The sequence below is a fragment of the Carassius auratus genome, chromosome 29, assembly GCF_003368295.1.
Source record: "Carassius auratus strain Wakin chromosome 29, ASM336829v1, whole genome shotgun sequence".
Lineage (NCBI taxonomy): Eukaryota > Metazoa > Chordata > Actinopteri > Cypriniformes > Cyprinidae > Carassius > Carassius auratus.
This window is the reverse complement of record NC_039271.1, coordinates 15,081,941-15,109,897: the sequence shown is the minus strand read 5'-3', so window position 1 is coordinate 15,109,897 and position 27,957 is coordinate 15,081,941. Positions and strand designations below refer to the sequence as shown.

Genomic DNA, 27,957 nt, shown 5'->3' with positions numbered 1-27,957 from the left:
GCATTGGATCTGATGAAATGTAACTTTCACAGGAGTTGGCTGCAGAGAGACAGGAGACCAATCACCTGTTGAAAGCCCACCAGGACAAGGACGAGCTGATCGTTAAGCTGAAGGAGGAGATCGACCTGCTAAACCGGGTGAGAAGCCAACAGCGTCCTCCTAATGCCTGAATGAGAGATTTTACAAGCGCACGTGCAGAAGCGTCATTACAAATAAGCGTTATCTGTCATTTCCCCCTCAATAACCGTATAGCCATTTCATTTGCGTATGGAAACGATGTCGATATAACCGCTATTAACAAGTTTATTAATTAGAAGAGACAATTTAAAGGCTACTTTCACACATGCTTTTACAGCATTTTACCTGGAATCAGGGTTCCTAATCATATGCAATTTCCATTTCCAAATTCCATACTGTTCCAGAATGATCTGTAGCTTTGACAGGGCATATTTAACCTGGTTTTAAAATAACCCAGCCATCACAATCAGTATACTTGCATGATATTTTTATGAATTAATTAGACCAAACCATTTAGACCTATTTGACCTTTACAAGGGAATCAGTTAAAGAGTAATTATTTGAACCCAGTAAAAGTAGGCCTTTATAGCAGCAAATTGGTAAAGAAAGGCAACACATTTTTCAGGTGGCACGTGAGCAGAAGATTTCCACAAAACAGCAAACATTTTATCGTGAAGTAGCCACTATCATTTTTGTTATCAGTGCAAACAAGAGGTGCTTTAGTAATTGTATTTCAGCAGTATCTGTGTGTTTGTCACACGGAGCATCCCATTAAGCAGAATCATAATTAAAAGCATCTGCGTCTGACATGAGCACAGTTATATTTATACTCGTTTACACCACTAATGGACATTACTCATCCTATAACCTATAACAAAGGCATCTTGCAGACTGTGGTTATGTCTTCCATCCTGTTTGCAGGTGTTTTGCTTTCCGTAAAGCTAGTTTTTCCCCTTCTTTTGGCCTTCCCCAAACAGCCGTGTGTCACATAGGCAGTAAGTAAACAGAAACGATTATCAAACGACCACCTCGCAGCATTCAGCACCATATTGCAAAGACGCTCAATGGTTTAGCGGCAGATTACAAATACAATTAATTTGTTATATTTTGGCTTTACAATACTATAATACAAATGTCATGGCAATAATGCACAAACTGAAAAAAATTGAGAGGGCTTGATTGCAATAACTTTTATTCACAAAAACACAACACCACAAAAAAGTACAAAATAATTCCCCTTCCACTACAGCAAAACAATATTATTATTATCAACAGCCAGGTTAGCTTCCCTAATCAGGAAATTAATCAACTGCCATTTCAACCTATTTTTTGGGGGGGGTAGCCTGCACCCAAAATCAAAGCACTGGGTGTAAACTAAAAAACACTCAGCAAAGCAAAAAGTGGAGTGTGTCTTAAGGGGGTCGCACACTGACGAGAACCACAGCGCCACATCTAGGGCAAATCGAGGTATTGCACACCGGATGCGCATATTCTATACGCTGGAGCTCTATAGGTTCGGTGGAGCAAGATGAATGAGTTTTAACTTCATTCATCATTATTATTTTAAATATATTTTAATTGATAATAGCTGAGTTTTGAACGTTAATGAAAAGAATCGGTGTTATAATTTAGTCTAGATTATCATATGCATTCTAGATTGCCATTCATCAATTATTAGCTTTGTTTTGTATTATTATTAGCAATTTCAACATTTCTTATGCTATAGCTACTAATACTGATTTGTTTGCTCCATACAAACAAAGAAGCTAATTTTTTTATACAAATGCTTATTTCTTAACGTTTCTATCACTGAACATTTTACCTCAATTTGAAAATAAGACATTCTTACCTGAAAAACCGATGACAAATGTTATCTTCCTCCACGTTCATGACTTCCTTATGTCTTTGAAGAATCCATGGTTGGTTGCATATAATTCTGGGTATTTCCCTACTTCGTTTATTAGTTTTTCGTCTATTGTGCTACTCCGCTTTTTCAATTACCTGAAGTGTGTTGTGACAGTTGTGACCTGGTAAATCCAGTAGGTGTTGCCCACGACATCGAATGTAATCACAACAAATGTTACACGGGCCAATACTGTAATATTTTGCGTAAACATAAGATTAAAAATGACTGTTTATTATACATTTAATTATATGCAGTGGTAGTATCTTTTGTATAATGTATTGTGGGGGAAGTCGTGGCCTAGTGGTTAGAGAGTTTGTCTCCTAATCCTAGGGTTGTGGGTTCGAGTCTCGGGCCAGCAATACCCCAACTGCTCCCCGAGTGCCACAGCATAAAGGGCTTCCCAATGCTCTGGGTGTGTGTCCACGCACTTGGGTTAACTGCCGAGCACCATACTTGGTTATGTCATGTCACATCACATTTGGGGAAGTCGTGGCCTAGTGGTTAGTGGTTTGACTCCTAATCCTAGGGTTGTGGGTTCGAGTCTAGGGCTGGCAATTTCACGATGTGTTTTCCCCAAATGTGACATACAACCAAGTATGGTGCTCGGCAGTTAACCCAAGTGCGCGTGGACACACACACACACACCCGGAGCAGTGGGCAGCCATTTATGCTGTGGCACTTGGGAGCAGTTGTTGTGTGTGCGCACGCGCACTTGGGTTAACTGCCGAGCACCATACTTGGTTGTATGTCACGTCACATTTGGGGAAGTCGTGGTATTGCCAGCCCCGAGACTCGAACCCACAACCCTAGGGTTAGAAGTCAAACTCTCTAACCACTAGGCCACGACTTCCCCAAATGTGACGTGAGATACAACCAAGTATGGTGCTCGGCAGTTAACCCAAGTACGCGCACACACAACAACTGCTCACAAGCGGCACAGCATAAATGGCTGCCCTCTGCTCCGGGTGTGTGTCCACACACTTGGGTTAACTACCGAGCACCATACTTGGTTATGTCATGTCACATCACATTTGGGGAAGTCGTGGCCTAGTGGTTAGTGGTTTGACTCCTAATCCTAGGGTTGTGGGTTCGAGTCTCGGGCTGGCAATTTCACAATGTGTTTTCCCCAAATGTGACATACAACCAAGTATGGTGCTCGGCCGTTAACCCAAGTGCACGTGGACACACACACACACACACCCGGAGCAGTGGGCAGCCATTTATGCTGTGGCACTTGGGAGCAGTTGTTGTGTGTGTGCGCACGTGCACTTGGGTTAACTGCCGAGCACCATACTCGGTTGTATGTCACGTCACATTTGGGGAAGTCGTGGTATTGCCAGCCCCGAGACTCGAACCCACAACCCTAGGGTTAGAAGTCAAACTCTCTAACCACTAGGCCACGACTTCCCCAAATGTGAAGTGACATACAACCAAGTATGGTGCTCGGCAGTTAACCCAAGTACGCGCACACAGAACAACTGCTCACAAGCGGCACAGCATAAATGGCTGCCCTCTGCTCCGGGTGTGTGTCCACGTGCACTTGGGTTAACTGCTGAGCACCATACTTGGTTGTATGTCACTTCACATTTGGGGAAGTCATGGCCTAGTGGTTAGAGAGTTTGACTCCTAATCCTAGGGTTGTGGGTTCGAGTCTCGGGGCTGGCAAAACCATGACTTCCTCAAATGTGACGTGAGCTACAACCAAGTATGGTGCTCAGCAGTTAACCCAAGTAGACGCGCACACAACAACTGCTCCCAAGCGGCACAGCATAAAAGGCTGCCCTCTGCTCCGGGTGTGTGTCCACATGCACTTGGGTTAACTGCCGAGCACCATACTTGGTTGTATGTCAATTCACATTTGGGGAAGTCGTGGCCTAGTGGTTAGAGAGTTTGACTCCTAATCCTAGGGTTGTGGATTCGAGTCTCGGGGCTGGCAATACCATGACTTCCCCAAATGTGACGTGAGCTACAACCAAGTATGGTGCTCGCAAGTTAACCCAAGTACACGCGCACACAACAAATGCTCCCAAGCGCCACAGCATAAATGGCTGCCCACTGCTCCGGGTGTGTGTCCAGGTGCACTTGGGTTAACTGCCAAGCACCATACTTGGTTGTATGTCACTTCACATTTGGGGAAGTCGTGGCCTAGTGGTTAGAGAGTTTGACTCCTAATCCTAGGGTTGTGGATTCGAGTCTCGGGGCTGGCAATACCATGACTTCCCCAGATCTGACGTGACATACAACCAAGTATGGTGCTTGGCAGTGCGCGCGCACACAACAACTGCTCCCAAGTGCCACAGCATAGATGGCTGTCCATTGCTCCGGGTCTAGGGCTGGCAATACCACGACCGTGACATACAGCCAAGTATGGTTAGTACAGTTAACCCAAGTGCGTGGACACACACCCGGAGTAGTGGGCAGCCATTTATGCTGTGGCGCTCAGGAAGCAGTTGGGGTATTGCTGGCCAGAGACTCGAACCCACAACCTTAGGGTTAGGAGACACACTCTCTAACCACTAGGCCACGACTTCCCCCATTATACAAAGATACCACTGCTGCAAAATACTACTTACAAATATTGCAAATGTATACATTAGCTGATAAACTTACAGTGTAAGGCTCGAGGCTCTTTCCATCGTCAGGTGTGCTCGTTCCTGTTGGTGTCGTCAATCTGGCAACCTGCGTGTCCATCTAGTCTGAGAAGGAGGGGTTAGTTGAATGTCAATCACACATACAGCACCTTTAAACCACAAAAGCACATTTATCAACAACATTGGAGCTTATAACAGACACAAAAGAATTTACAGCAACAGCACCATGTAATATTCCCCACTGCAAATCGCCTGAATGCATATTCAATGGTGGTTTATCAAGCACCCTCCAAACTGGCTTTATTTAATCTCCCAAACCAAGCTTATCCCATTCAAAATACCGTTATCTAAAATCTTAACAAAACACTAATAGTCTGCAAGTCCACATTTTTTTAGTTCATCAATGTTCAACCTAATACCAGAAACATCCTTCAAGTCTAGCATAATCCCATGTACTGGAAAATGATCTTTTTCATCATGAAGTGAAAGACCTGTCCTGTATTCTCATAAATCAAATTACTCTTGACCAAGCTTTTGCTTCCACAAGTCCACAATTGGCCACCTTGCTGGGACTGAAATCAGTTTGCAATACTGTGCTGTTCAGGTCCAGCTAAACTAAGTTCTTCAGTTTAAAAGTGTTATTGGTAGACAGCATTTGTGTAAGGCCTGATACGTCACCCTTTTTATCCAGTCGAGTCCCTTATATGAGCAGTTCCTACAGCAGCCAAAAAAGTGTCTATTATCTCCAGTCTATTAAGATTAAAGAATCCCCTTTAAACAGAAAGCAATCCATTCAAGCACAGTTCCCTTAGGGTTCAAAAGAAGAGAAAAATCAGTCAACGGTGAAAATCAATAGTAGATTTCATCAAGTCCAACAGTTTAACACTAATATTGGACATAAACGAACACGTTAAATATAAAGTATTTCCAAACAGGTAACATTATAGTGTGGAGTTCATGAAAATCATGAGAACCACTATGCATGATAAGTTCGCTCTGCCGCCTTATTATTTTGTCTTTATTTGTAACGCCAAGCAAGAGTTATTTTCTCATGAATGAGAAGAGCATGTTGCCGTGTACCAGTCATTAAATGTTTGGGACACCAATTCCTCGTTTTCTGTCTCTTTCATTTCATGGATTTAACGAGTTATCCGAGACAACGTGTTACAACTTCTTCAGCGACTGGATCTAATCCTCTTTTGCTGAAGTGAAATAGCTGGGTAGTTTGATAGCCGAATTATAATAGGTCGCCTAATAAAAATAACAAGTTATTATCATTATTATTATTTAATACATTAATAGGAGAATGAGCCTAATATCGTCTTGACTATTGACAAAGACATCTGCTTACGTCGATATCTCTGACTATCGTCGATACATGATTCTATCGTATATTGGCACAACCCTACTGTCCAGTCCATCCACTTTTTGTAGAATAATTTTATCATAGATCTCATATTAGGGACAAAGGCTAAACCCTCCATTGCAGTTGCTCTCTTTTTCCATTTACCTGGTCATTCCCGGTTTGTTTTTTTACTTGTGTATAATATGATCATGTATATGTGTTACATGCCCCCTCCCCTTTTTGTTTATTTGAATGTTGGTATAATATATTTGTATATGACATCTCCATATTACTTATATATTACTTTTCTATGTTGCCCTAATGCTTTGGCAATACAAAATGTATTTTTGTCATGCCAATAAAACTATTTGAATAGAGAGCCAGAGATTTGTTCTCATACTTTGATCGACTGTGTAACAATCTTCAACATGGGAAACGGCACACATCAAGACACTGCAATCGTACTTCTTACATCTCAGCCGTGTTTTACGCATTATTGCTAACTAACATTGAGAGTTTAAGACACTGACATGGCTGGACTACTGAATCACTAGAGTTAGCCAATCACAGTCTGCATTAGAACACGGCTCTACTTTTATACTTTCTGCAGGGAACAGGTCTACACCCAGTAGGTAGTTTTGACCCTTTTATATCAGGACTGTTATCTTTGTCTGAGCTTGCATTCTGTTCTCTCATTTCCTCCCAATACAAACAGAGCTTCAGAGGCCCATGCCAACAAATACAGTTGGCTCTGCCATTGCTGAACTCAAACCTTTTCCCTGCGTCACACTAACACACACACTAACAGAATACAAATAGAAAGAAATAAGCATTGTAAACCCAGCCTCAATTTCATATACAAGGAGGTCGCCTTTCAACTAAAAAGAACACCACATTTATCTTGACAGTTTGCAGCTACAAAGGACAACAAGATGTGTTCTTTACTTACTCAACATCTGTGACCCAAACAGGGCCGTGCCTCCCAAACTCCAGCATGTGCACGCTTTAATCACGCTATAATTGACCACTCTCCCTGAAACACACAAACATTTCCTTCTTCAAATCTTCCATTACTCATTGTGTACCTATCATGTACACTTCGACAGTAGAACCACACTTCAATGGACTCTAGCAGAAATACAACAAAGTATCCTATAAATACACTTATAAAATCTCATCTAAGCATATTTTTACATGACACTCATGTACTATAACCAGAAAAGTTTCACATAGACTACAACATCGTCAAAACAATCCCTGTTCACACAGATCCACCAAAACAACTAACATCACTGTATTATGGTTGTCAAGTGCTATACGCTGAACACATAATACACATGGACACGACAACACCGTTTACACAAACTCATGTTTTTGAAGTTTACACGGACACAAAATGCACCCTTAGTACATGGGATGTTAGTTTTGAAAAGTAGTTGAATAGTTGTTCATAGTTTCTGAGCTCTTAGAAAAGTGTGCTGTGAGTAAACCCACCGACTGTCCGTCATCGTTAGTGACTGAGGAAACTTTACTTATTATTAATACTGCTCTGACAAAAGGTGACCCGAATGAGATGCTATGATTTAACTTTCAATGGTAGTGTAGCAAGCAACGCCACCAAATGTGACCCTGGACCACAAAACCTTAAGTCACCGAAGTATATTTGTAGCAATGGGTCAAAATTATCTATTTTTCTTTTAATGCCAAAAATCATTAGGCTATTAAGATGTTCCATGAAGATATTTTGTAAATTTCCTACCGTAAATATATCAAAACGTAATTTCTGATTAGTAATATGAAATTCAAAGAATTCATCTGGACAACATTTTTTTGCACCCTCAGGTTCCAAATAGTTGAATCTCAGCCAAATATTTTCTGATCCTAATAAACCATACATCAATGGAAAGCATATTCCAAATCATAAATCAATATTTAAGACCAATTTTGTGGTCTAGGGTCACAAATACATAGTTACGACAATGATAACGTCCTTGTATTAGTGTACTTTACAGGGGGAAAAGCCATTGCTTACAATGTATAGATGCCATTAACCTCACCACACTAACTTGCTCAATTTACACTTTTAAAAACACTGACTTGCAACAAGAAATTACTTCCTAACACCTCCTACAAAACCAGACAATACTGAACAGCATACATAGGAGCTAGGGATGTGCGAAACTACTCTATTAAAGAAACTGCTGCTGCTAGTTGATACTGTAAATATTAGTTGAAATCAAATCATTTTAATAATACTTTTTAGAAATAATACATTATTATATATTTCTGTTGCTCTCTGTGGGATCACAGAAATGTCCGCTAGTAAGACCGGTATTTCACATCACATATACACACAATGTTTTTTTTTTCTTCTTCTGAGGATTTCTTACTTTTAGACTTGTTGACTAGTCAGAACAAAATTTCTGTTTAAATGACTGTGAAATTAATTGTAGCACGCATCCCTGAGAGGAGCATCTTGATTTACTATTTCAAGACGAATTTCTGTTTAATACATATCTATGCTACAGATATATTGTTGTTGGGTTTTTTTTGCAACACCTTAACGGCAAACTTGGAATCAGTTGACAATCGAGTATCCCTTGTGCTTCGTGAGAAGAATAATTCAGTCTGCATATTTTCACCTTTTTCAGGATCTGGATGATATTGAAGATGAGAACGAGCAGCTCAAACAGGAAAATAAGACCTTGCTCAAAGTGGTCGGCCAACTCACCAGGTAGAACCCGGCGACCCGAGGATGGCTGAAATGGATTCTGTGTCTAGCTGCCGCGGCCGGAGGGATTCTTGAACGATGCGACCGCCTTTCGCCTCTGTCCTTTACATGTTCTGCTCTGTCTGTCCTGTTGTTGTCACTCTATGGAAGAGGATGCGTGTGCACTTTGGGGAGGCTTTGAGAACCTGGACCTCTGGATGTTGAACCAGGCCACCCAATGCGGTGTTACTCGAGGCCTCCCGCTTTTATGAGGGTTGTTGAAGGAACTTGCCTTCTATTTAATGTAAATGTGTGTGTACATAGGCTACGCTGACTTTTCTTTTAAGACTTACGCGGGACAATGAAGGAAGAGAGAGAGGAAGTGCCTTTGAACATATGGGGCAGCACCAAACTTATTTTCTTTCCTTTTTATCCATCTATGTCAAATCACTCATCGAATCGCACATCTTTGCTATAGTGGGATGACAGACGCATTCTGCACGTTTTTCTCTCACACTTTCAAATGACTGCTTTTGGGATATTTCAGCTTCAAGGGCTCCTCTATCAGTTAAAAGTGGCCACCATTGCCTTTAAATGTAAACTGTGTCTCTTTAACACACATCACTTCTATTACCTGTGAGTCTAAGAAGTGCCTGTTAGTCAGGAGCCCACATCTAAACCTAAGGCCTCGTTTTAAACTGGGTGACTGATCCTCCCTGGCGGTTGGTGGTACTGGGTGCGATTCTGTGTTTCAGCCTCCGAGAACATAGTGCTACAAAGGTGTTTCTGGCTTGGAGCTTGCAAATGCTGTAATGAATATAGCTTAGGCTGCTGCTGTGCATCTTCAAAATAACCAAATCGATTGAAGATGTTATTAAGCATGTTCATGTGGTCTCTCATAGCTGAAAAAAGACGGAGATATGACATAACATTAAATTGCGATTGCGAGGTCACCACTTTGGGGTACATATCTACATTAATGCTAATATACAGTGCTAATAAAATGTATTCTGTAAAGTCATTTTTAGGGGGTCATTTGTTTTTTTTGGTTCAAGACTGTACTGGGGTGAGAGAAATCCGCATCCCACTGCTTTACATAATGCATGTACAGAAGATTAAATAAAAGTTTCATTAAAAAGCTTTCATGACAAAGCCTATTTCTTTAGTAACTTTTTTCATTACTTTATTGAATTTTATTTTTAATGAATGAATAATTTACATTCTTACATTCATTAACTGTATTAACTACAGTTCAATTAAATTATTATTATTAAAGTACACAAATTATGGGCTATTCAAAGACTGTTATGAAAATCATGAATTGAATACTGACAAATGTGGAAAGGGATAACAACGTCATTTACTCTTAATCATGTGATTCTACTCCTACTTTCTGATTACTTTCTATATACACGCAGCATTGAAAATATTAAGAGACAGCTATTTTTTTTTTTTTTTTGATAAGCGTCTCTACATGTATGGCAGCCATTCTATTCCAGTGTTTGTTAAATTACATCACAGGCGCACTACATTCTGCTTAATGAAGTAATGATTAGCTGATAAGCATAACCAAATCTTATTTAAAGTTGAAAAATATAAAAACCACTCTCCACTTCATGGGATGCACTACACCTCCATTGGTTGGGGGGGGGGGATTTTATTTTAGATTTTATTTCAGATGAGAAGTGTGCAATCTGCAAACACGTGCAGTTGCTGATGTTTACGTACAGTGGGTACGGAAAGTATTCAGACCCTTTGCTGTGACACTCATATATTTAACTCAGGTGCTGTCCATTTCTTCTGATCATCATTGACATGGTTCTACACCAGGGTTATTCAAGTCTTGCCCTGGAGTTTAGCTCCAACCCTGATCAAACCCACCTGACCCTGTTAATCAATGTCTTTGGGATCATTAGAAAAATCACAGGTAGGGCCTTTTGAAATCCCTTTTATTTTTTTCCAAATTCCGTTTTTTCTGTTTTAATTTTTCTTGATTCCATTTTTATCTTCCAAAAGCATGTCCAATTAATAAAAATTATAACACTTATACATTTTCACATCAGTTTATTAAAAGTTTATCAAAAATGTTTAGGGCCCAATGACATGTTTTATTTTTTCTTCACCATATGTTTTATTGTAACCTAATTCTGTGTTTTTGCATGTGTACATTTTTAAATGCATAAAAACAACTTCTTTTCTTTAAATAGCCTCATGAAATGTATTTTTCCCCTCTGAAATTCTGTTGTGTATTTAAATTTTTCTGGTTATCAAATGAAGGTATAAAACATTCATTTAATTTATCTTTTAATTACAGAAAATTAAGCAAACTTAATTTTTTTGGTAAACAAAGGGGATTTGCTATTAAAAATAAAACATGGAAGAAATGTTGTGTGAATAAATATGTTTGTTTCATTTTAGTAAAAGTAGTACTGGTCTATGTACATTCTGCTGAACAATAGTAATAGTACAAATGGCAAATACTTGTCATTAAATTAGACTTTTATTTTGATGGGTTACCATACCTTTACAGTTCTGTGTATGTGAAACTACTATTATGTGATATGACGCTAGTTTTACTCAAATCAAATGGTCAAATGCTCATGAAGTGACTCTCAGAACAGTTCTGGAAATGTTGTTCATGTGTTCACGTCCTCATTTAGTGACAGGAAAGATGCTGAAACACGCACTTCTGTGTGTGTAATGAATGAAGGGCTCCGCACTTCTGCGCCATTCATTAACACAGACACGCAGAACATGCAGGATCCATATTTAAATAGACTTTTCCTGCTTAATATTTACAGATATTAGTCCATACCATGATTTGATGTAAGTGCAATGACCTACTTTTGATTAATTCATTCAAAATTTGACAAATTCTGTGACATTCCACATTAAACTGTAAATTCCATTTTTATGACTGGATTCTGCGATTCTGCCCGTGTTTTCTGCATCGTGGAAATCATAGGGCCCTACACATGTAGGTGTGTTTGATCAGGGTTGGAGCTAAACTCTGCAATGCACTGGCCCTCCAGGGCAAGATTTGAATAGCCCTGTTCTACACCTTCATTTGAGTCCAGCTGTGTTTGATTATCCTGATTGGACTTGATTAGGAAAGCCACACACCTGTCTATATAAGACCTTACAGCTCACGGTGCATGTCAGAGCAAATGAGAACCATGAGGTCAAAGGAACTGCCTGAAGAGTTCAGAGACAGAACTGTGGCAAGGCATTGATCCTGCCAACGTTACAAAAAAAATCTGCACTTAAGGTTTAATTCTGCTGCACTTAAAGAGCGCAGTGGCCTCCATAATCCTTAAATGGAAGACGTTTGGGATGACCAGAAACCCTCCCTAGAGCTGGATGTCTGGCCAAACTGAGCTATCGGGGGAGAAGAGCCTTGGTGAGAGGGGTAAAGAAGAACCCAAAGATCACTAGCCGCAGTTCCACTGTCCGGCCAGTGCGAGCCAGGGCTTAAAGCGGGCCAGTAGCACTGAGGCCAGATTAGCGCAGGGTTTCCACCGTCAGGCCTGAAGCTCCGCTGCACGTCACTAAAACACGCCCTTTACACGCCTCTCAGAACAATGTCACGAAACCCCATCATTTCAGCAACAAAGAGAAGTTATCAGAAAACTAATGAGAAATAAATCACTGGAACATGCGCGATCACACAGGAACATGATAAAAGCAGCCGTTTGTTTGCAAGCTTTGTTAAATATTCAAATTCAAAAGCATCGATGTTTTAACTATAGTGGAATAAGTGATAAATTGATCATAATGATTTAATTTATCAGGACTCAAAATTAATCACACATAAATACACTTATTTCTATTATATTTATTTATTTTTAATGCTTATTCAAATAGCCTGCTTATTTAGTTGAGTCTGTTTCTGTTTATTTGTAGCCATTAGGGGTGTAACGATATGCGTATTCGTATATAACCGTTCGGTACGAGGCTTTCGGTTCGGTACGCGGTACGCATTATGTACCGAACGGTTCGTTGGAATAATTCATTATATTTGGAAAATAAATTAAAAATTGTGAAATATAATGATATGTGTTCAACAAGGTAGCCCAATAACACAAACGACGTAACAGGCGTAACCTGACACCCACGAAGAAGAAAAAAACACCAACTTATATGTTTATGTTAGGCTACTCAGTCAGGCGCTCGTTCGCTCACTCAGTACGCGTCCTTTGTGAAAGACCCTTTAGCCATTTTTCCACGAGTCTTCAGCGTGTACTGAGTAAGCGAGCGCCTTACTCTGTAGTGGAAAACGCAGGTTTTAAGAACATGCTTAATGTAATTGAGCCCCGTTACAATATTCCTTCACGAGCCCATTTCAGCCGGACCGTAATTCCTGCTTTAGTTATAGAGTTCCGTATAAAAAGTTACATCTTTGTATTAGTTCATAACTACTACAACAATATAACATTTTAATTTTTTTTTTTTATAAGGAGCTGTTTTTGTTTTATACAGTATGCTGCTAAGAAAACACCATAGAAGATGGGTAAAGAATAGCTCCATCATTGTTCAAAACAAAAAACATACTTTAATTTTTAATAAATAATTTTTTTTTTAAAAAATCAAGGAAATTTATCTGCCAATTTTTTATTTTTGCTGTATCTAAAACATACCGAACCGAACCACCAGTGAATCGTATCGAACCGAACCATGAATTTTGTGAACCATTACACCCCTAGTAGCCACAGTACAAATAAACAGAAACAGACTCAACTAAATACCTATACGTCACATTTAGAATGAGTGATATCTCTATTTTTATAAAAGCTCCCGAACAAAAACATTATTATATTTTTTATGATAGGCAACATGAGCTAAAACTCTCAAGATGAGGCTTGTGACAGATAATATAAGTTACTAAATAAATACACGATTTTGATCTAGAATAAGAAGCTGACGTCTGGTTTCTTCCGAACAAAAATGTTATAAAAATTTGATGATACATGCTACGTGGAGCTAAACTCTCAAGATGAGACTTATGACAGACAATATGTTAAATAAATACACAGTTGTGATAGAGAATAAGAAGCTGACGCCTGATCTCTCCTGGCTGCATTTACCATGGTAATACCATGGTTTAGCGTGCATAATCTTTTACATCGATTCTTAATATTTCTGTCTTGTTTAGTGATTATAATCAACATCGGATCAAGTTATTTCAAACATTGTTTAGTTTGAAACAGTGTTTAGAGAATATGTCAGGATCAAAGTTCACCCCAAAATGAAAAAAATATATAATAATAATTATGTGTGTGTGTGTGTGTGAATATATATATATATATATATATATATATATATATACTTTTTTTTTTTTTATTCAGTTTGGGGTGAACTTTGATCCTGGCATATTCTAAACACTTTACAGCATTCACCCAGTGATTCCCAATGAGTGATTTTTTTTTTTTTTTTTTTGTCCTCTGTGAATAGAACGGACCCCAGATCGGCACCACTGGAAATCATGAGGCGTTCATAAAACCAATCAGATGCTAGTGAACAGAAGGCTTTGCTATCTAGAGGATGCAGGGACTCTGCTATAGCTCGCCTGCATATTAATAAAGTGACGCCTCTGTGGTCATTAGAGCCCTCACCCCGAGAGAGGAACGCCTGCTATTGCGCTAATGCTTTAGTAATTGCTTCATCTCCCCCTCTCCGCCACTCCAGGACAGACGTGCATCTGGATTAGCATTTTGATGGAGAAAGAGCAATGCAGATTTTTCTGGGAAGAGTGGAGACACGAATGCGTCCATTAGTGAACTTTAACTCCCTCACCTTTGAAAATATTTGTTGCTTGAGTGACTGTGCTGGATGCTGAAATGACTGTATTGACCCCTTTCACATTTCTCTTCCTGTGCAAAGTCAATGAAAGCTCAGATGACAATCACTGCATTATGACCCCGATTTTGTCAAAATGTATAAAAATTAAAAAAAAAAAAGCAGAAATCAATGTAACTGGATAGTTTTGGCCCTCCTTAAGAGTCCTTAATGTTTCAATGTATTAACGTGCCTCTATTATGCCATTTTGAATATTTCCTTTCATGCAGTATGTAATGTAGCTGTATATGAATGCGAATGATCTGCAAAGTTGTAAAGCTGAAAGTGCACGATAAATAAAGTTTAAAAATCGCCATCGGATTGGTTGAATTATTCTGGACATGGACAGTATACCGTACACACAGTTTCAATGGAGGGACTGAGAGCTCTCGGACTAAATCTAAAATATATTAAACTGTGTCCCGAAGATGAACGGAGGTCTCACGGGATTGGAACAACATGAGGGTAAGTTATTAATGACACAATTTTCATTTTTGGATGAACTAACCCTTTAACGCTCCACCTGGAAACAAAGATGCCGTTTTGCCAAACCCCTCATGTTAGAAGAAAGCGGTCATGTTAACTGTGACAATGAGCGCTGGATTTTCAAAAGTATGTGAAATATGTAAAGTTCGCAGCATAGACTCTTTAAAATACGTACGAGAGTTTTACACAACAGTCTGTTATTGTGGGGACATTTCCACATCCCTAAACATGACACAGCACAAAAGGAAACGTGAATGGTTGCTTTACCTGTCATTCATATGGCCTCTTGGGTGGTCCTTGTCCAAAGTTCCCAGACCTTCTGCCGTCAGTCTGAAGTCTGACCACGCAAGACTAATTTGGACGAGCTGGCTCCACTATATCGCAACCTGTAAGCATGATAAATAATACATGTTTATACTTTCTATTGAGCATTCAATATATGAAACTATGGCAATAGGCATATTGTTTTTGACACACACTACGAAAGTGACAAACAGGTCATCTCATAACCCGCGGGTCAGGTTGAGGCGGGTAAAGAAATTGTCACTTTATATTTGCGGGGCAGGTTTTGGCAAGTCATTAAAAACTAAATTAAAAAAATCCATGTATGTTGCGTGCGATTCCCTATAGCCTATATTAAATATTTGGAATATCTATTTTCGTATTTTATTAGGTTCTTTTATAAGCTTACAATACTAAGGCCTAAGTAGCAACGAAACTTGTGTGATGTCCCCCCGATGTGCGGGTCATTGGATTGAGGCGGGTTAAGAAATTTGACTTTATTTGCGGGGCGGGCCAAATAATTTCATAAAAGCATGACCCCCGGATTGGAAATAAACCAGACCCGTGCATTACTACTGTAGATGGTAGACCAATCACAACAGACTGGGCCATCTGACCAATCAGAGCAGAGTAAGCTCATGGAAAAGAGGGGTTTAGTTAGACTGAATCTAAGAACCACTTCGAACAAATCATTTGATAATCGTTGGAAAATTAGGTGATATTAAATGCATATTTTAAGAAAACGAAATAATTTTTTGACCATGCATGCATGTAAACCTCATGTAAGTGACTCCCAAAACAATATTATAAACCTTAAAAATGGCATTATAGGGGCACTTTAAATAAAAGTTAAATGATTTAATTGATTGACTGCCATTTATTCATTCTTTATTAAGAATTTTCTGTTGTCTCGGTCTAAAGGTGTGGGAAGTGTTTATAGAGTGGGACTGACACATGATGGATAAAAGATACAAATCATTTTTTATTTAACTGTTCACACTTCAGTTGCTGTAAATATTTACATTTTGTGCTAAACAGCTGCATGGAATTATTAGCAGGTGTTTTAGAAGTAGTTGTGCAGTAGTTGTTGCACGATTAGGTTTAATTGCTCAATGTCACTAAAACAGATCCAGATTAGATCCCGCTCCTGCTATACATCAACTGGCACAGAACTGGCATTTGCCAAAGGAAAAATCAATCTGAAATCTGAAAAACTGAGAACCAGAGGAGAATGGTGAAACCAACCCAAGACCAAAAAGTCGAAATATACCATATTATACCATATGATATTTCCACTCATAATTTAGTAAATAGGGGTGGCTGATATGCCAATATATCAAAGCAGAAATCTTATCACAATTCATTTTTTAAATGTTGGTTTTTACAGTCAAACTAGTTTCCATACAGCCTTAGAAGGTAGCAGAACAAGTAAGGAAAAAAGATTGACAGACCATTTAGTCCAAAGAAGGGTGGGCCAATCTGTACAAAACCTTATTTCACATTATTTAATTTTTGTAATTAAACATAAACTGCTTTTAAGGCAGATCGTAGAGGCATTTAAATTGTTCACAATCTAAGATTATATATACACAGTAGGGGTGTGCAATATGACAATGTAGGTAAGTAACAGCATATACAGTACATATGGTTATGATGCAACCTGCAGAAAGAGTCACTGAAAAATCCCCAGCACTAAAAAAAAAAAGTAAAATATGATTACTTCTTATATGCATCGTGCAAGCACAGGCCGCTGCATAAGATGGGCCTCTACATATACAATCAAAAAAGTGACTCTGCTATCTTTTAGTTGACTAATTAAACTACTTTTATGGAGACATTTTCTCAATGCATACAGTAGACTATAGAGTAGCAATCAGTATAATATTGTTTCCTGCTTCCACTGATTTGACGAGGGGAGACCAAAGGTCACGGCCGGATTCCCAGAGCAGTAATCACAATCCTACAATCCCTCCACTCCATTTCAGATGAGAATGCTACAACAGCCGTTTATGAACACTGGTCATGTCTAGCACTCTTTACAGCGAAGCTTTTAAAAACTTGTCATGTACACTGCAGTCTTTGGGCACACAATGTCCCAAATACCAATTTGTTTAACATTTCAGAAAAGATGAATCAGTCTGGCCAACTGAGATTTTGATGTGGAGATAAAGTTGACGATGACGGTTTTTTAGCAGTTCATTAGCACTGCTGCTGCTTGTTTGCTTTTAGGAAATACAGGAGCATTTGGACCCAGAGGCGCGTGACGTCAGACTTAACCAACTAGACTGCTATCATCCGAAGTCATGTTTACATACATCATGTCCATGGCTATCATTTCCCACATATCAGTCTCACACACACACACACACACACACAAGGGTGTGTTTAGTGACAACATTCCATACACTTCCACTCAAAAAGTGGAGCTGGGAAAGGCACAAGTGGACCTTTTGTATCAAACCCTCAATCCAGATAGGACGAGATATTTTGACATAAATGTATCACTGAAATTACAACTATTAGTGTGTCATTGGAATGTCCCTGAACAATAAAACTTACGATTAATAAGACAAAAAACGTTTAACTACAGACCGGCCTTATTAACACACACACACACACACACACATATATATATATATATATATATATTTTTTTTTTTACGTCTAATAATAACACATTCTTAGTATAAATAACCCCAAATGCAACACATAACGTTACTGTATATTACCTCATACTTATAAACCGAGACTGTCCTGTATTGCTGTAATTTATAAAAGGCCATACGCAGGGTGAAGATTAAAAGGAATATTTTGAAGAAACTTGGTGAATAAAGACGTTTTACTATCAGGAGGACATGTTCATGTATTCATAAATATTAATACATGAACCGTTTATTATGGTAAATGACTTTCCTTCACGGAAGGACGGTTAGCGTTCGTACCTTACTTTTTTTTCACACCCAGGCGCCCATTCAGGACGAGGTTTTGTGCAAAAACGGAATGGAATAAAAAAAGATATGGGCCTCAAGAAGTGGGTTGAGTATTTTAAAGCACATTCCTGTCTCTTCAACACCGCAATTTTGACTTTATAAATTGTTTACGCACAGACACGCACGTGTGAGGTGAGGATTAACCCCGAGCGCGCTTCCTCTGTTCACCTCAGTCTACTGTTCACCTGACATCTTTGGAAAGCGACGACAATCGGCACTTCGCAGTGTGCATTAGTTTACATGCATTGGGACTTCATGTGTTATTCTATGTCTTACTTTGAAGCCGAGGGCATGATGATGACACCCTTGTGATCGTTCTTGTTGACACGCAGAACCAGAGCGAGCACGTAAAAGTAGAGGAAGACGTACGATAACGCGACTCGAAGCTTCAATAGCGAGTAGCGCCCACTGTTGGTCATGACTTTTCCAATTTTTCGCGATTTACTGGATAGGAAAAGACTTTATAAACAATTTCTCCCTGATTGAATATTTTAGACCTTGCTATAGCCTTCCTAAAAAAATAATAATAATAAAAATAAAAATAATTATTATTATACATATATATATATATATATATATATATATATATATATGTGTGTGTGTGTGTGTGTGTGTGTGTGTGTGTGTGTGTGTAACTAAATGCCTAAATGGAGTAAAAAAAATTAGGAAAACATTTTAGGAATTTTTTTAGGAAAAAAGAACTATTTTTTTTATATTTTATATTCGTTTTTATTACAAATAATTTTAATTATCTTTAAGGTCCCCTGGTTCCATATTTATTATTGTTTTACTGTCTGGATTGTTTCGAAAATAAAATAAAAGCTCTAGTCAGGAACCTGACAAGCAGCAGCAGTTGAAATGAACAATGATGATTATTATTATTTCCTTTTTTTTTGTATTATAGACCATCATCCTTGACTCAGGGTCACAAGAGATGTCATTGTCATGCCACTTTATTAATGTTTTAAGGACTCCATAACAATTCGGACACATTATCTGTTATTGTAGAAACTGCGTGAACAGATGAAATTTACTTATACAATGTATGATACGTTCATAACCACATTAGGCATATCTGCTTAGCCACAGAAAAGTAACATGAGGTTTTTCACTGGGAGGATTTGTACCTTCAGATCATGACTAAATTTAGCACTCATGCTTCAGTTTGATAGTGAGAAGGCGCCTCATCTTGTATTCATTGCTCTTAAGCAGACCTTGAAGATCTACGCAGAGATGAAGTGGCCGACTGCTGAGTAATATGTACTTAATGGTGCGAGATGGTCAAAGTCATGTATACCGAAATGCATTTGATCCTGTGGAGCTGATAGCCCTGAGACCCCCACACAGCCCTGCTCGTATCTTGTTCTTGAAGGAGCCCATATTTCATTATCAGCGCTTCCGTGTGCACACTCTTGAGGGCCAATCGGCTCAGAGGATATCTATGTGGGCTTCTTCACACTCAGTAAGCCTGAAATGAAAGATATTGAACTAAAGACACAGAAATGTTGTTTCACCTTTGACATTTCACACTTGACCCTCAAGATTCAAACTTTTTCTTATTTCACTGTTATAATCCCTATATAAATCACTTAGTGACATTTACGACCCATTATCAAATGTAAGATCCAGAGAAAATGCTACTACGCTTGGCTTACCTTTTTTTTTTTTACATTTATAATGTGAATTAAAATCTCTTTTTCCAGCCTGGGATGAAGCGTTCTGACCAGCAGATTTCAAAAAGATGACCTTGCTGAGAAGGTCAGGGGCATTTATCGATGTTATAACCTTTTTACTCGTTTCATGCAGTTTGAAAAGCGGAATGAAGGTCATTTAAGACAAAAAAAGGCTCTTGAGAAGGTTCTGTATCAACAGGAAATAAAACATTTTTTATTGAACATTTGTGTATATGAAGTTATATAACAACAGTCAGAAACTCCACAGAGTGAATCACTACACAAAGTGAAATGAAATTGTAAAACACCTCATCAAAAATGAAGGTATACACAGCAATATAACTGTCGGCCCGCCGCTGGGGCGAGCAGTATGGCAGGAAAAACACCCCGAACAGTTCTACAAGATTACAGAGAAAATTTCCACACACAAAAATACTCAAGCAGGCAGTTGATATACACAAAGGCAACTAGGATCTCCCTACAGCATCAGATTCTAATTCTTTACACAGCTTTTTCTTGAAAGGTGGCTTTTCGTTGTTGTAGAGTATCGGAAGGTTGTATGTGTGTACTGTGCTCACCGATTGGGTTGTTTTTCTTCATTTTATTAAAATTTTTTCCTTCATTTTTTAAGTTGTCGGAGCTGTTTGCATGCTTTGGTAGGCTTCAGTATAAGATATCGTTGCTCTGCAGAGCTAGAAATGGCTTTTCAGACTACTTTACAAACCTCTGAGGTGCAACGAGCAATGCTGTCTTCAACTGTACGTCCAGTTCTACACCTGATGTGCAGACACCTGATAGTACAACACCCTTTTGGTGTACGAAACGGGTGTAGCATCACAATCAATTTGAGACTCTAGAACTGTATTTTTATCCTTGTTTTATAAACAAGCCTCTTGTATTAAGATATCATAAATACTTGTATAAACGAGAGTACATGTATAAGTTCAGGTAACGTAGGAGTAGCGGAGTAATAATTGTACTTATAGTTGCGATTACATGTTTTGGAGTTCTTCTCTAGGTTCACTTCCTCCGACAGGGTAAGAAATCATATTCGGCTATGAATAAAACACATGAATCAATATTTATTGCAACATTGAAATGAAAGTGGCAACTATACTTGGTCCCACGATAGAAAGTAAAAACAAAACACAGTCCATACTGTACATTCTGAGTTCAATAATAAATATAAAATGGTCTTCAATGGGGCACAAAAGGAACGATAACCAGGTCATAGTCATGAGTGTAATCATAACAGCGATAACAAAACGGTACAGCCAAATATATTAATAGTACAACAGATAGTTTCCATAACAGGATTGATACAATTCTCTTTTATACGGGTGATCTCAATAATGAGGAAATTATATTAAGACAAATATAAAAATATATATACACCTATTCTGAAAGGGAAGGGTCTTTATATATATATATATATATATATATATATATATATATATATATATATATATATATATATATATATATATATATATATATATATATATATATATATATATATATATATATTGTATATATTATGTATAGATAGATAGATAGATAATCTCATATTTGGGGTACATCCTTTATATAAGTTTACCCAAATGTTTGGATGGTTAAATTTGTGTGCAGAAAAACTCAATGGGAAAAATGGAGGAATCCTTAACAAGTTTACAGATGTTGAGCTCCAGACTACACACGTGTGCTATGACCTAACCAGACTATGGTCGATGAATACATCATCTCGCTGTTTAGGGTTGCGTTTTTTTTTCCCTTTTTTTTTTGCTGCCTACTGCGAGATGCCGCCCATTTAAACACTAAGAAATGAACATACAAGTATTGCACAGTGCTCAACAAAATGGTGTGTGAATTGACCCCCGCAAGCGCACGCTCTGTAACGGTTATTGGAAATTGTCGCTCTCTTTCGTACTCTCGCGGTGTGATGGGGGATGGCAGCACAACGTCACTATAGTACAACATGGCGGCTACCTACTGAAAACTACAACGCTAAGCACACACCGCAGTCACAGTGATACACAACTCAGTCCCTAAAGACTCGCATGGAATGACGAATAGCTTTTTTTCTCCTTTTATTTTTATGTAACAGGGCTATCACCTACACAGTAACATTGAAAACAGTTAGAAACTCCTCCTGAAGCTAGCATCTAGTGTACGCGAGAGGTTCCTCCAAGATAACTCATGGATTTAATGGACTATACGTCTACTCGCCCTCTTGTTTGACCCGTAGTAAAGGACATTAGAATATTATCACCTGTACAGACCATTAACATTTACGGTTATTGTTAAAGATTCGCTAATGCTTGTGGTATCCAAACCGGACGGTGGCCGGTTCGCTTTCTTGCGCTATAGACCGAACAGACTTCTCAACAAGAAATTGTCCATTCCTAGACTGTACAGTGCAAAACAGTAGCCACGGGGGAAAGGATTGGCAGTTAAGCATGGCTAACTCTATTGTCACTGTGAAAAGGCAACAGAAAGCAAAAACTGCTGTTTAGGGCACCGTTACGGCCAAAATACATTGTTCCCCAAAGCTACAACCACTATCTGAGTGGCGTGTGCATGGAGGGAGGAGTCGTACCTCCTCGTACCTCCCTGAAATCAATGGCAGTGTTTAAAAGCTCGCCTCTCCTACTTCCCTCATCATTATCGACTCGTTGGGACCAACCGCTTCAAAACCTTCGTTCCCACAACGTTTGATTACTTCTGATTGAAGGCAAGGGAGTCTTTTGAAAGACGCCCGGTATAAATAAATCCCCCTGTTACCCGGCCTTTAGCAAAGATCGTTAAAAAAAAAAAAAAAAAATCATGCAGTTACCAAAAATATTCAGACGTTGACTTAATCTAAAAAATAGTTGTCTTAAAGCTAGTCAAAACTCCTGGTTTCCTTCTTTTGGAGGCTGAACTGTAAATTCCTAAACAAAATGAGTTCAAAGACGAGAAAAGGAAGTGATTCACAAATTCAAGGACACAATGGTTACAGCTCGAGACTGTCCCATAAATGGTCAATTTACGGTTTCGCGAATACGCCGGATTCGAGAAGATTCGGGAATTGAAGGACAGAAAACAAGAAAGAAGCAAACCGGGAACCTGTTTTAATAAAACGTAACAGCATCACCGTTTGAGAAATCAAAAGAAAAGGCTGATTGGTCTTCATCAAGTAAGTGGTTTATGCAAAGCATACAGGTCCTCAGTTTGATAAATTAGTACAAAAAGTTCTTACGAAATCATGTGCTTGTATAATTGTCAGCAGCATATTATATTTATACCATGAAACCATATTAGTTAATGGCCTTTGTGTTCAGTGTGTATGTTAATCATGTACGGTACATCTATAAGCTTTTTTTTTAAATGTAAACATGAAGCGCAAACCGTCCTTTACGAAGTGCGTGTACCTCCACTAGCGTTTTGCAGGTTGGAAATCTTTAACTCGTAAATATTTATATAGAGATATATCGTATAATTTATTGGAATGCAATAAGGTAAAATTCTTAAAACTCCTGTTATATATAATATTGGCTCTTTTATGTCAGCATTTACATAATTTAAAATATAACATCTTATTAAAAACATCAAGATATACACAGTTTAGGAAACGGGTAACAACATACGAACACAGAAACTAGAAATCATTTTTCGTCTGCATACTGATATATACACCTGTGGTACAATAAATTCCTCCAGTCATGCTCTATCTATACAGATCATATTGCTTAAAAGAAGGGGGCATTTGGTCGGGGACTTTTAAGGTCGTGGATGGAGATGAAACAACAAAGGACAGAGAGTTTATCGATGGAACGAAGGAAGGAAGGAAGGGGCGAGGGGGCGAAACCGACGTAACAACACAACATCTCAAGGGGGTGGTCCGAGAAGGCGGTTTACTTAAACATGAAATTAGGAGTGAGGGTGCATGAATCCTTTTATCACTGAGGTATTTACACGCACTGGGTAAAGAGCACAACACGGGCAGGTTTGTGGGAATGGGGGTGGTGGGTTGAGCTCGGGCTGCTCTATTTTTTCTGAGCTGCCAGCATGCCATCTATTTCCTCCTCTGGCTTGAGCACGTGCCACTGAGCGATGGGTCTCCTGGGGTTGGCCAGCATATCTGACCAGTGACGGAGCTCGGTGCCTGAGCTGTTCAAGCCCACAAACACTTTGCCGATGGCATCGTTCTTGCCAATCTTGTCATAGTCCAGAACAGTTATAACAACTTGAACTTTCTGCAACAGAAATTAGAAACACACATTTACAGACACAACGTAATGTTTGTGTTGTTCAGAACATGTCCTTGGTAATAGTATGATAATGATGATTCAAAAGTTTGGGGTCGGTAAGAGTTTTTTTTTTTATTGTTTCTGAAAGAAGTTTATTTGTTTGATCAGAAATACAGCGAAAACAATATTATTACAATTTTAAATAACTGTATTAATATAATTGACTACACATTTTATTATAGTTTAATATATTATATTAAGAAAATGTAATCCTGCAACGTTAAAACAAAACTGCTTAATATTTTGCTAATATAATGCTATAATTTTACAAATAATAAATCTTCTGAAACAATATAAAGATTTTATTTCACTTCTGATCAGTTTAATACATCCTTGTTTACTAAAAGTATTCATTCCTTTCAAAAAACTCTCATTGACCCCAAACTTGATGGGGGTCAATAAAACTGATCGGTGTGAGTTCGGGGTCAGTGGCTCGTAGCTCTTAGCTTGTTTACTTTGAGCCCGATCCACCCGTGCAAGAAATGCAAGCAGATTTCACTGACCGGTGAGAACAGGCCTGAGGCCATTGTTCTCGTGAGGCAAAGCTAATTTGCCATATAATGAAATACTGAGGGATGTACAATGAGTGAGGAACTGTTAGTACGGGATAATCGCTTTTAGAAAATCATCTTCTGCTTGGTGTGAATGGGAAGGGAGGAAGGCCTCTTTAGTAAACCGGCCCCCAGACACTCTTTGAATTCAAAGCAGCTCACTAACCTAAGCATAAAATGTTTAAACTCTGAACCGTAAAATGCTTAATCATTCTGAAGCAATTTTACTCTTATTCTCCAACTAATTAGCAACAAAACTTTTCTAAAAGCCTCACACCGAGCCTTATCGCATTTCACAAGTTACTCTTCATCTGTGACTTGCCAATTAGTCTCTATAAATGTACAACACAGCGTTCATTTAATTAGTTTTTGACGACAATGATGACAATGGGAATTAGCATCGACTTTGCTGTCGCCATATTAGTTTCAGAACAAGTAACAAAACCAAATGTCATTACCTGGATTTGTTCGAATGGCACTTCGAAACTGAAAGATTCATTGTAGTAAGGATTAAGGGTGTTCTTTTTGATTGTCGTCTTCTTCTTCTTCAGCCGCTTGCCGTTCTGCATCAGGTGAATCTTGACGTAGGGATCTGATAACACACAAGAATAGGATATAACATGAGAAATAGAGCAGTTGTTCTTCTATAATAAGCTGAAAGGGCTAAAATCAACATTTTAGAGAATGAGAATGAGGTCTATTCAAAATCTTGTAAACCATGGACATATCAGTTTTTGAAATGTCCAGAATTGTATTATTCTAATTTCAATTATTATAATTACATAATTATTTTAATTACATAATTTCTGTAAATACAAAAGGTTGAAATGAGCAGCTTTGTATTTACTGCAGAAAAAGTTTGAGTACCACTGTACCAGAGTCATGTTTTCAGAGCCAGTCTTTGTGATTGAAGTCTCAATGACAAGAACATAAGACTCCAACTTAGGTGAAAGCTAGATATTGGATTAAAACTCAGATCTAATCAAGGATGGTACCAAATTATTTGTATCAGTTAATTAATCCATCTTTTGATCTTATTTTATTTATATTTTATTTTTAGGTTTCTCCAAATATTACTAAATAACAGTGCATGTGACGCCTGCAACCCCTGACTGAAGCTCTACCACAGAACAGATCTCTTGTGGTTCGTGTTAGGATAGTACAAGCTTTTATTGACACATGACAGGTGTGTGCCCTGAGAAAATCTTCCCTGTTACATTACTGCCATTCAGGCACATCAATCTTTGCCAGGGCCTTAAAATACTTATCTATCATTTCCAGCATCTATATTCTGTTCCCATCATGCATCTCTAATCATCTGTTTACCTCACCAACTACTGATTCACACTCACCTTTCTTCAAATCAGTATAACATACATGTTGAAGGCATCCTAAACTCTGTACCCATACCATATTAGGAGCAGGGCAGCACAAAATCTGTGGCATGCAGTTTTTGAAAGTGTAGCTATCACAACTCACAAGCTGAGGGTGCACTTATATAAGGAATGTAACAGATCATGTTTAATGTAAATGACAAAACATTTGGTAACACTTTATAATAACTGCATGCTATTAATCATTAGTTAAGTATTAGGAAACAGTTAATTCATCATTTATAAATCATTAATAGACATTTATAAGCAGTTCATAAATACAGATATAAATGCTTTATACCTGATTTAAAAGCATATCTATAATGTATTTAAGATTGTTTTTTCATACTTTATTAATGATCAATTTATCATTTCTAAATGAAGTATAACATTATTTACACACCAGTTATTAAGGAGTTGTCTGTGGTTCATAAGATCACTTAGAAATTGTAAGTAAATGATTAATAAACTATTTAAATGTGCATTCATACATCTTATTATTCAGACATATAGTAATAGTTACTTATAGTGTTAATAAATGGTTTATTAACATGTATTTCTACTGTAATTCAGGGTTAATTCAGGTAGTTATAGTTAATACAGGTAGTATTATTTACTGGTTTGTAAATAATGCTATACTTCACTGACAAATGATAAACTGATCATGAATAAAGTATAACAATAAAATTATTAAACATATTGTAGATATGCTTTTAAATCTAGAATAAAGCATTTATATCTGTATTTATAAACTGCTTATTAATGTCTATTAATGCTTTTTAAATTATGAATTATCTGTTTACTAATGCTTAATTAATTATTAATAGTGTGCACTTGTTATAAAGTGTTACCAAACATTTTGATTTACAGCATTCACTTAAGTCATGGTGGGAGTCTTTCATTCAATCCACTGAGTATGCATCCATGAAGCTTCACAGTCTGACAGTGGGATCACATGTGGAATGCCTGCTAAAACATTTTATTCAGACTATATGAGATGCAAAGATTTCTCATAATAGAGCATTACAGCACCTCCTGTTGAACTTACACTAACACTACAAGATCTTCAGAGCTCTGGCCGCTTGCTCCATCTACTTTTAATAAGGTGAAAAGATGCAATATGGCTGTTTATGATGTTGAACTTAAACAGAACTTCCCTTGGTCTAACACTATTAAAGGTGATGCTTTTTCCTGGTTGCTTGGCAACATAGTGCCTGAGGTTCGAGGTTGTTAAAGAAATCTGTGGTAATCTATACTCACACAGAAGCCAAGCCAGAAGTTTGTGGTTCAAGGAGTTGGCAGTCCTTGTAATGACTTGTGTTTATGGCTCATATAGTCACTTGAGAAGCTCATCTTGACTGAAAATCCAAGTGAAAATAAAAATGCCCCTTGTCTCTGATGTGGTATGTTTTCATTGGCTCTGGAACACAGGCATTCAGTCACTGTATGGTCTAGGGACTCATAGTTGTCTCCCAATGGTGGACTGCATGTACTGCATTCACCCTCAGCTATATAAAGGCTGATTTATATATACAAAAAAGGTTATAGTGTCGATTTCAACCCCTATTATGTTACGTTGTATAATGCATAAACAAATACAAAGAATGGTCTTTCATATCATAGTACCTGGGAACCTTTTTTTTTTTCTTAAGCCTATACTATGAACTATAAAAATTAGACGTAAAACTACAACTTAAAAAAAACCCTTTTATTTTAAAATGAGAAATAATACCTTGGCATCCAATCTAACTAAAAATAAAAAAAATAAAAATAAGTTAAAGTTAAGTTAAAATTACAAAAGCACATAACATTACTATGACTAAAATTTAAATGAAGAATCTAAATATAACAATATAATTGAAGATTTCAACAAAAACATTTTTTTATTATATTAAAATAACACTGACTT

The 27,957-nt window shown here is 37.9% G+C and overlaps 2 protein-coding genes and 1 long non-coding RNA gene across 4 annotated transcripts in view; 1 reads left to right on the top strand and 2 right to left on the bottom strand.

Annotated features, from left to right (window-relative positions):
* pawr (PRKC, apoptosis, WT1, regulator) overlaps positions 1–9,715 on the top strand; it is a 57,685-nt gene extending 47,970 nt beyond the window's left edge. Inside the window, exons 5-6 of the mRNA XM_026209819.1 lie at positions 33–137; positions 8,512–9,715. Coding sequence (XP_026065604.1) covers positions 33–137; positions 8,512–8,598 — 192 coding nt within the window. The 3' untranslated portion in view covers positions 8,599–9,715. The remainder of the gene's footprint in view (positions 1–32; positions 138–8,511) is intronic.
* LOC113048193 (uncharacterized) lies at positions 80–18,573 on the bottom strand. The gene is made up of 4 exons (XR_003276413.1): positions 18,439–18,573; positions 15,159–15,277; positions 4,535–4,620; positions 80–166 (listed from the first exon to the last, which is right to left on the bottom strand). It is a non-coding gene; the product is annotated as an uncharacterized LOC113048193 (long non-coding RNA).
* Positions 18,574–22,615: 4,042 nt separating this feature from the next.
* syt1a (synaptotagmin Ia) overlaps positions 22,616–27,957 on the bottom strand; it is a 67,393-nt gene continuing 62,051 nt past the window's right edge. Inside the window, exons 8-9 of one of the 2 annotated variants that reach the window (XM_026209817.1) lie at positions 25,134–25,267; positions 22,616–24,070 (exon numbers count right to left, since the gene is read on the bottom strand). In XM_026209817.1, coding sequence (XP_026065602.1) covers positions 23,861–24,070; positions 25,134–25,267 — 344 coding nt within the window. In that variant the 3' untranslated portion in view covers positions 22,616–23,860. The remainder of the gene's footprint in view (positions 24,071–25,133; positions 25,268–27,957) is intronic. The other variant, XM_026209818.1, reaches the window with a different exon arrangement.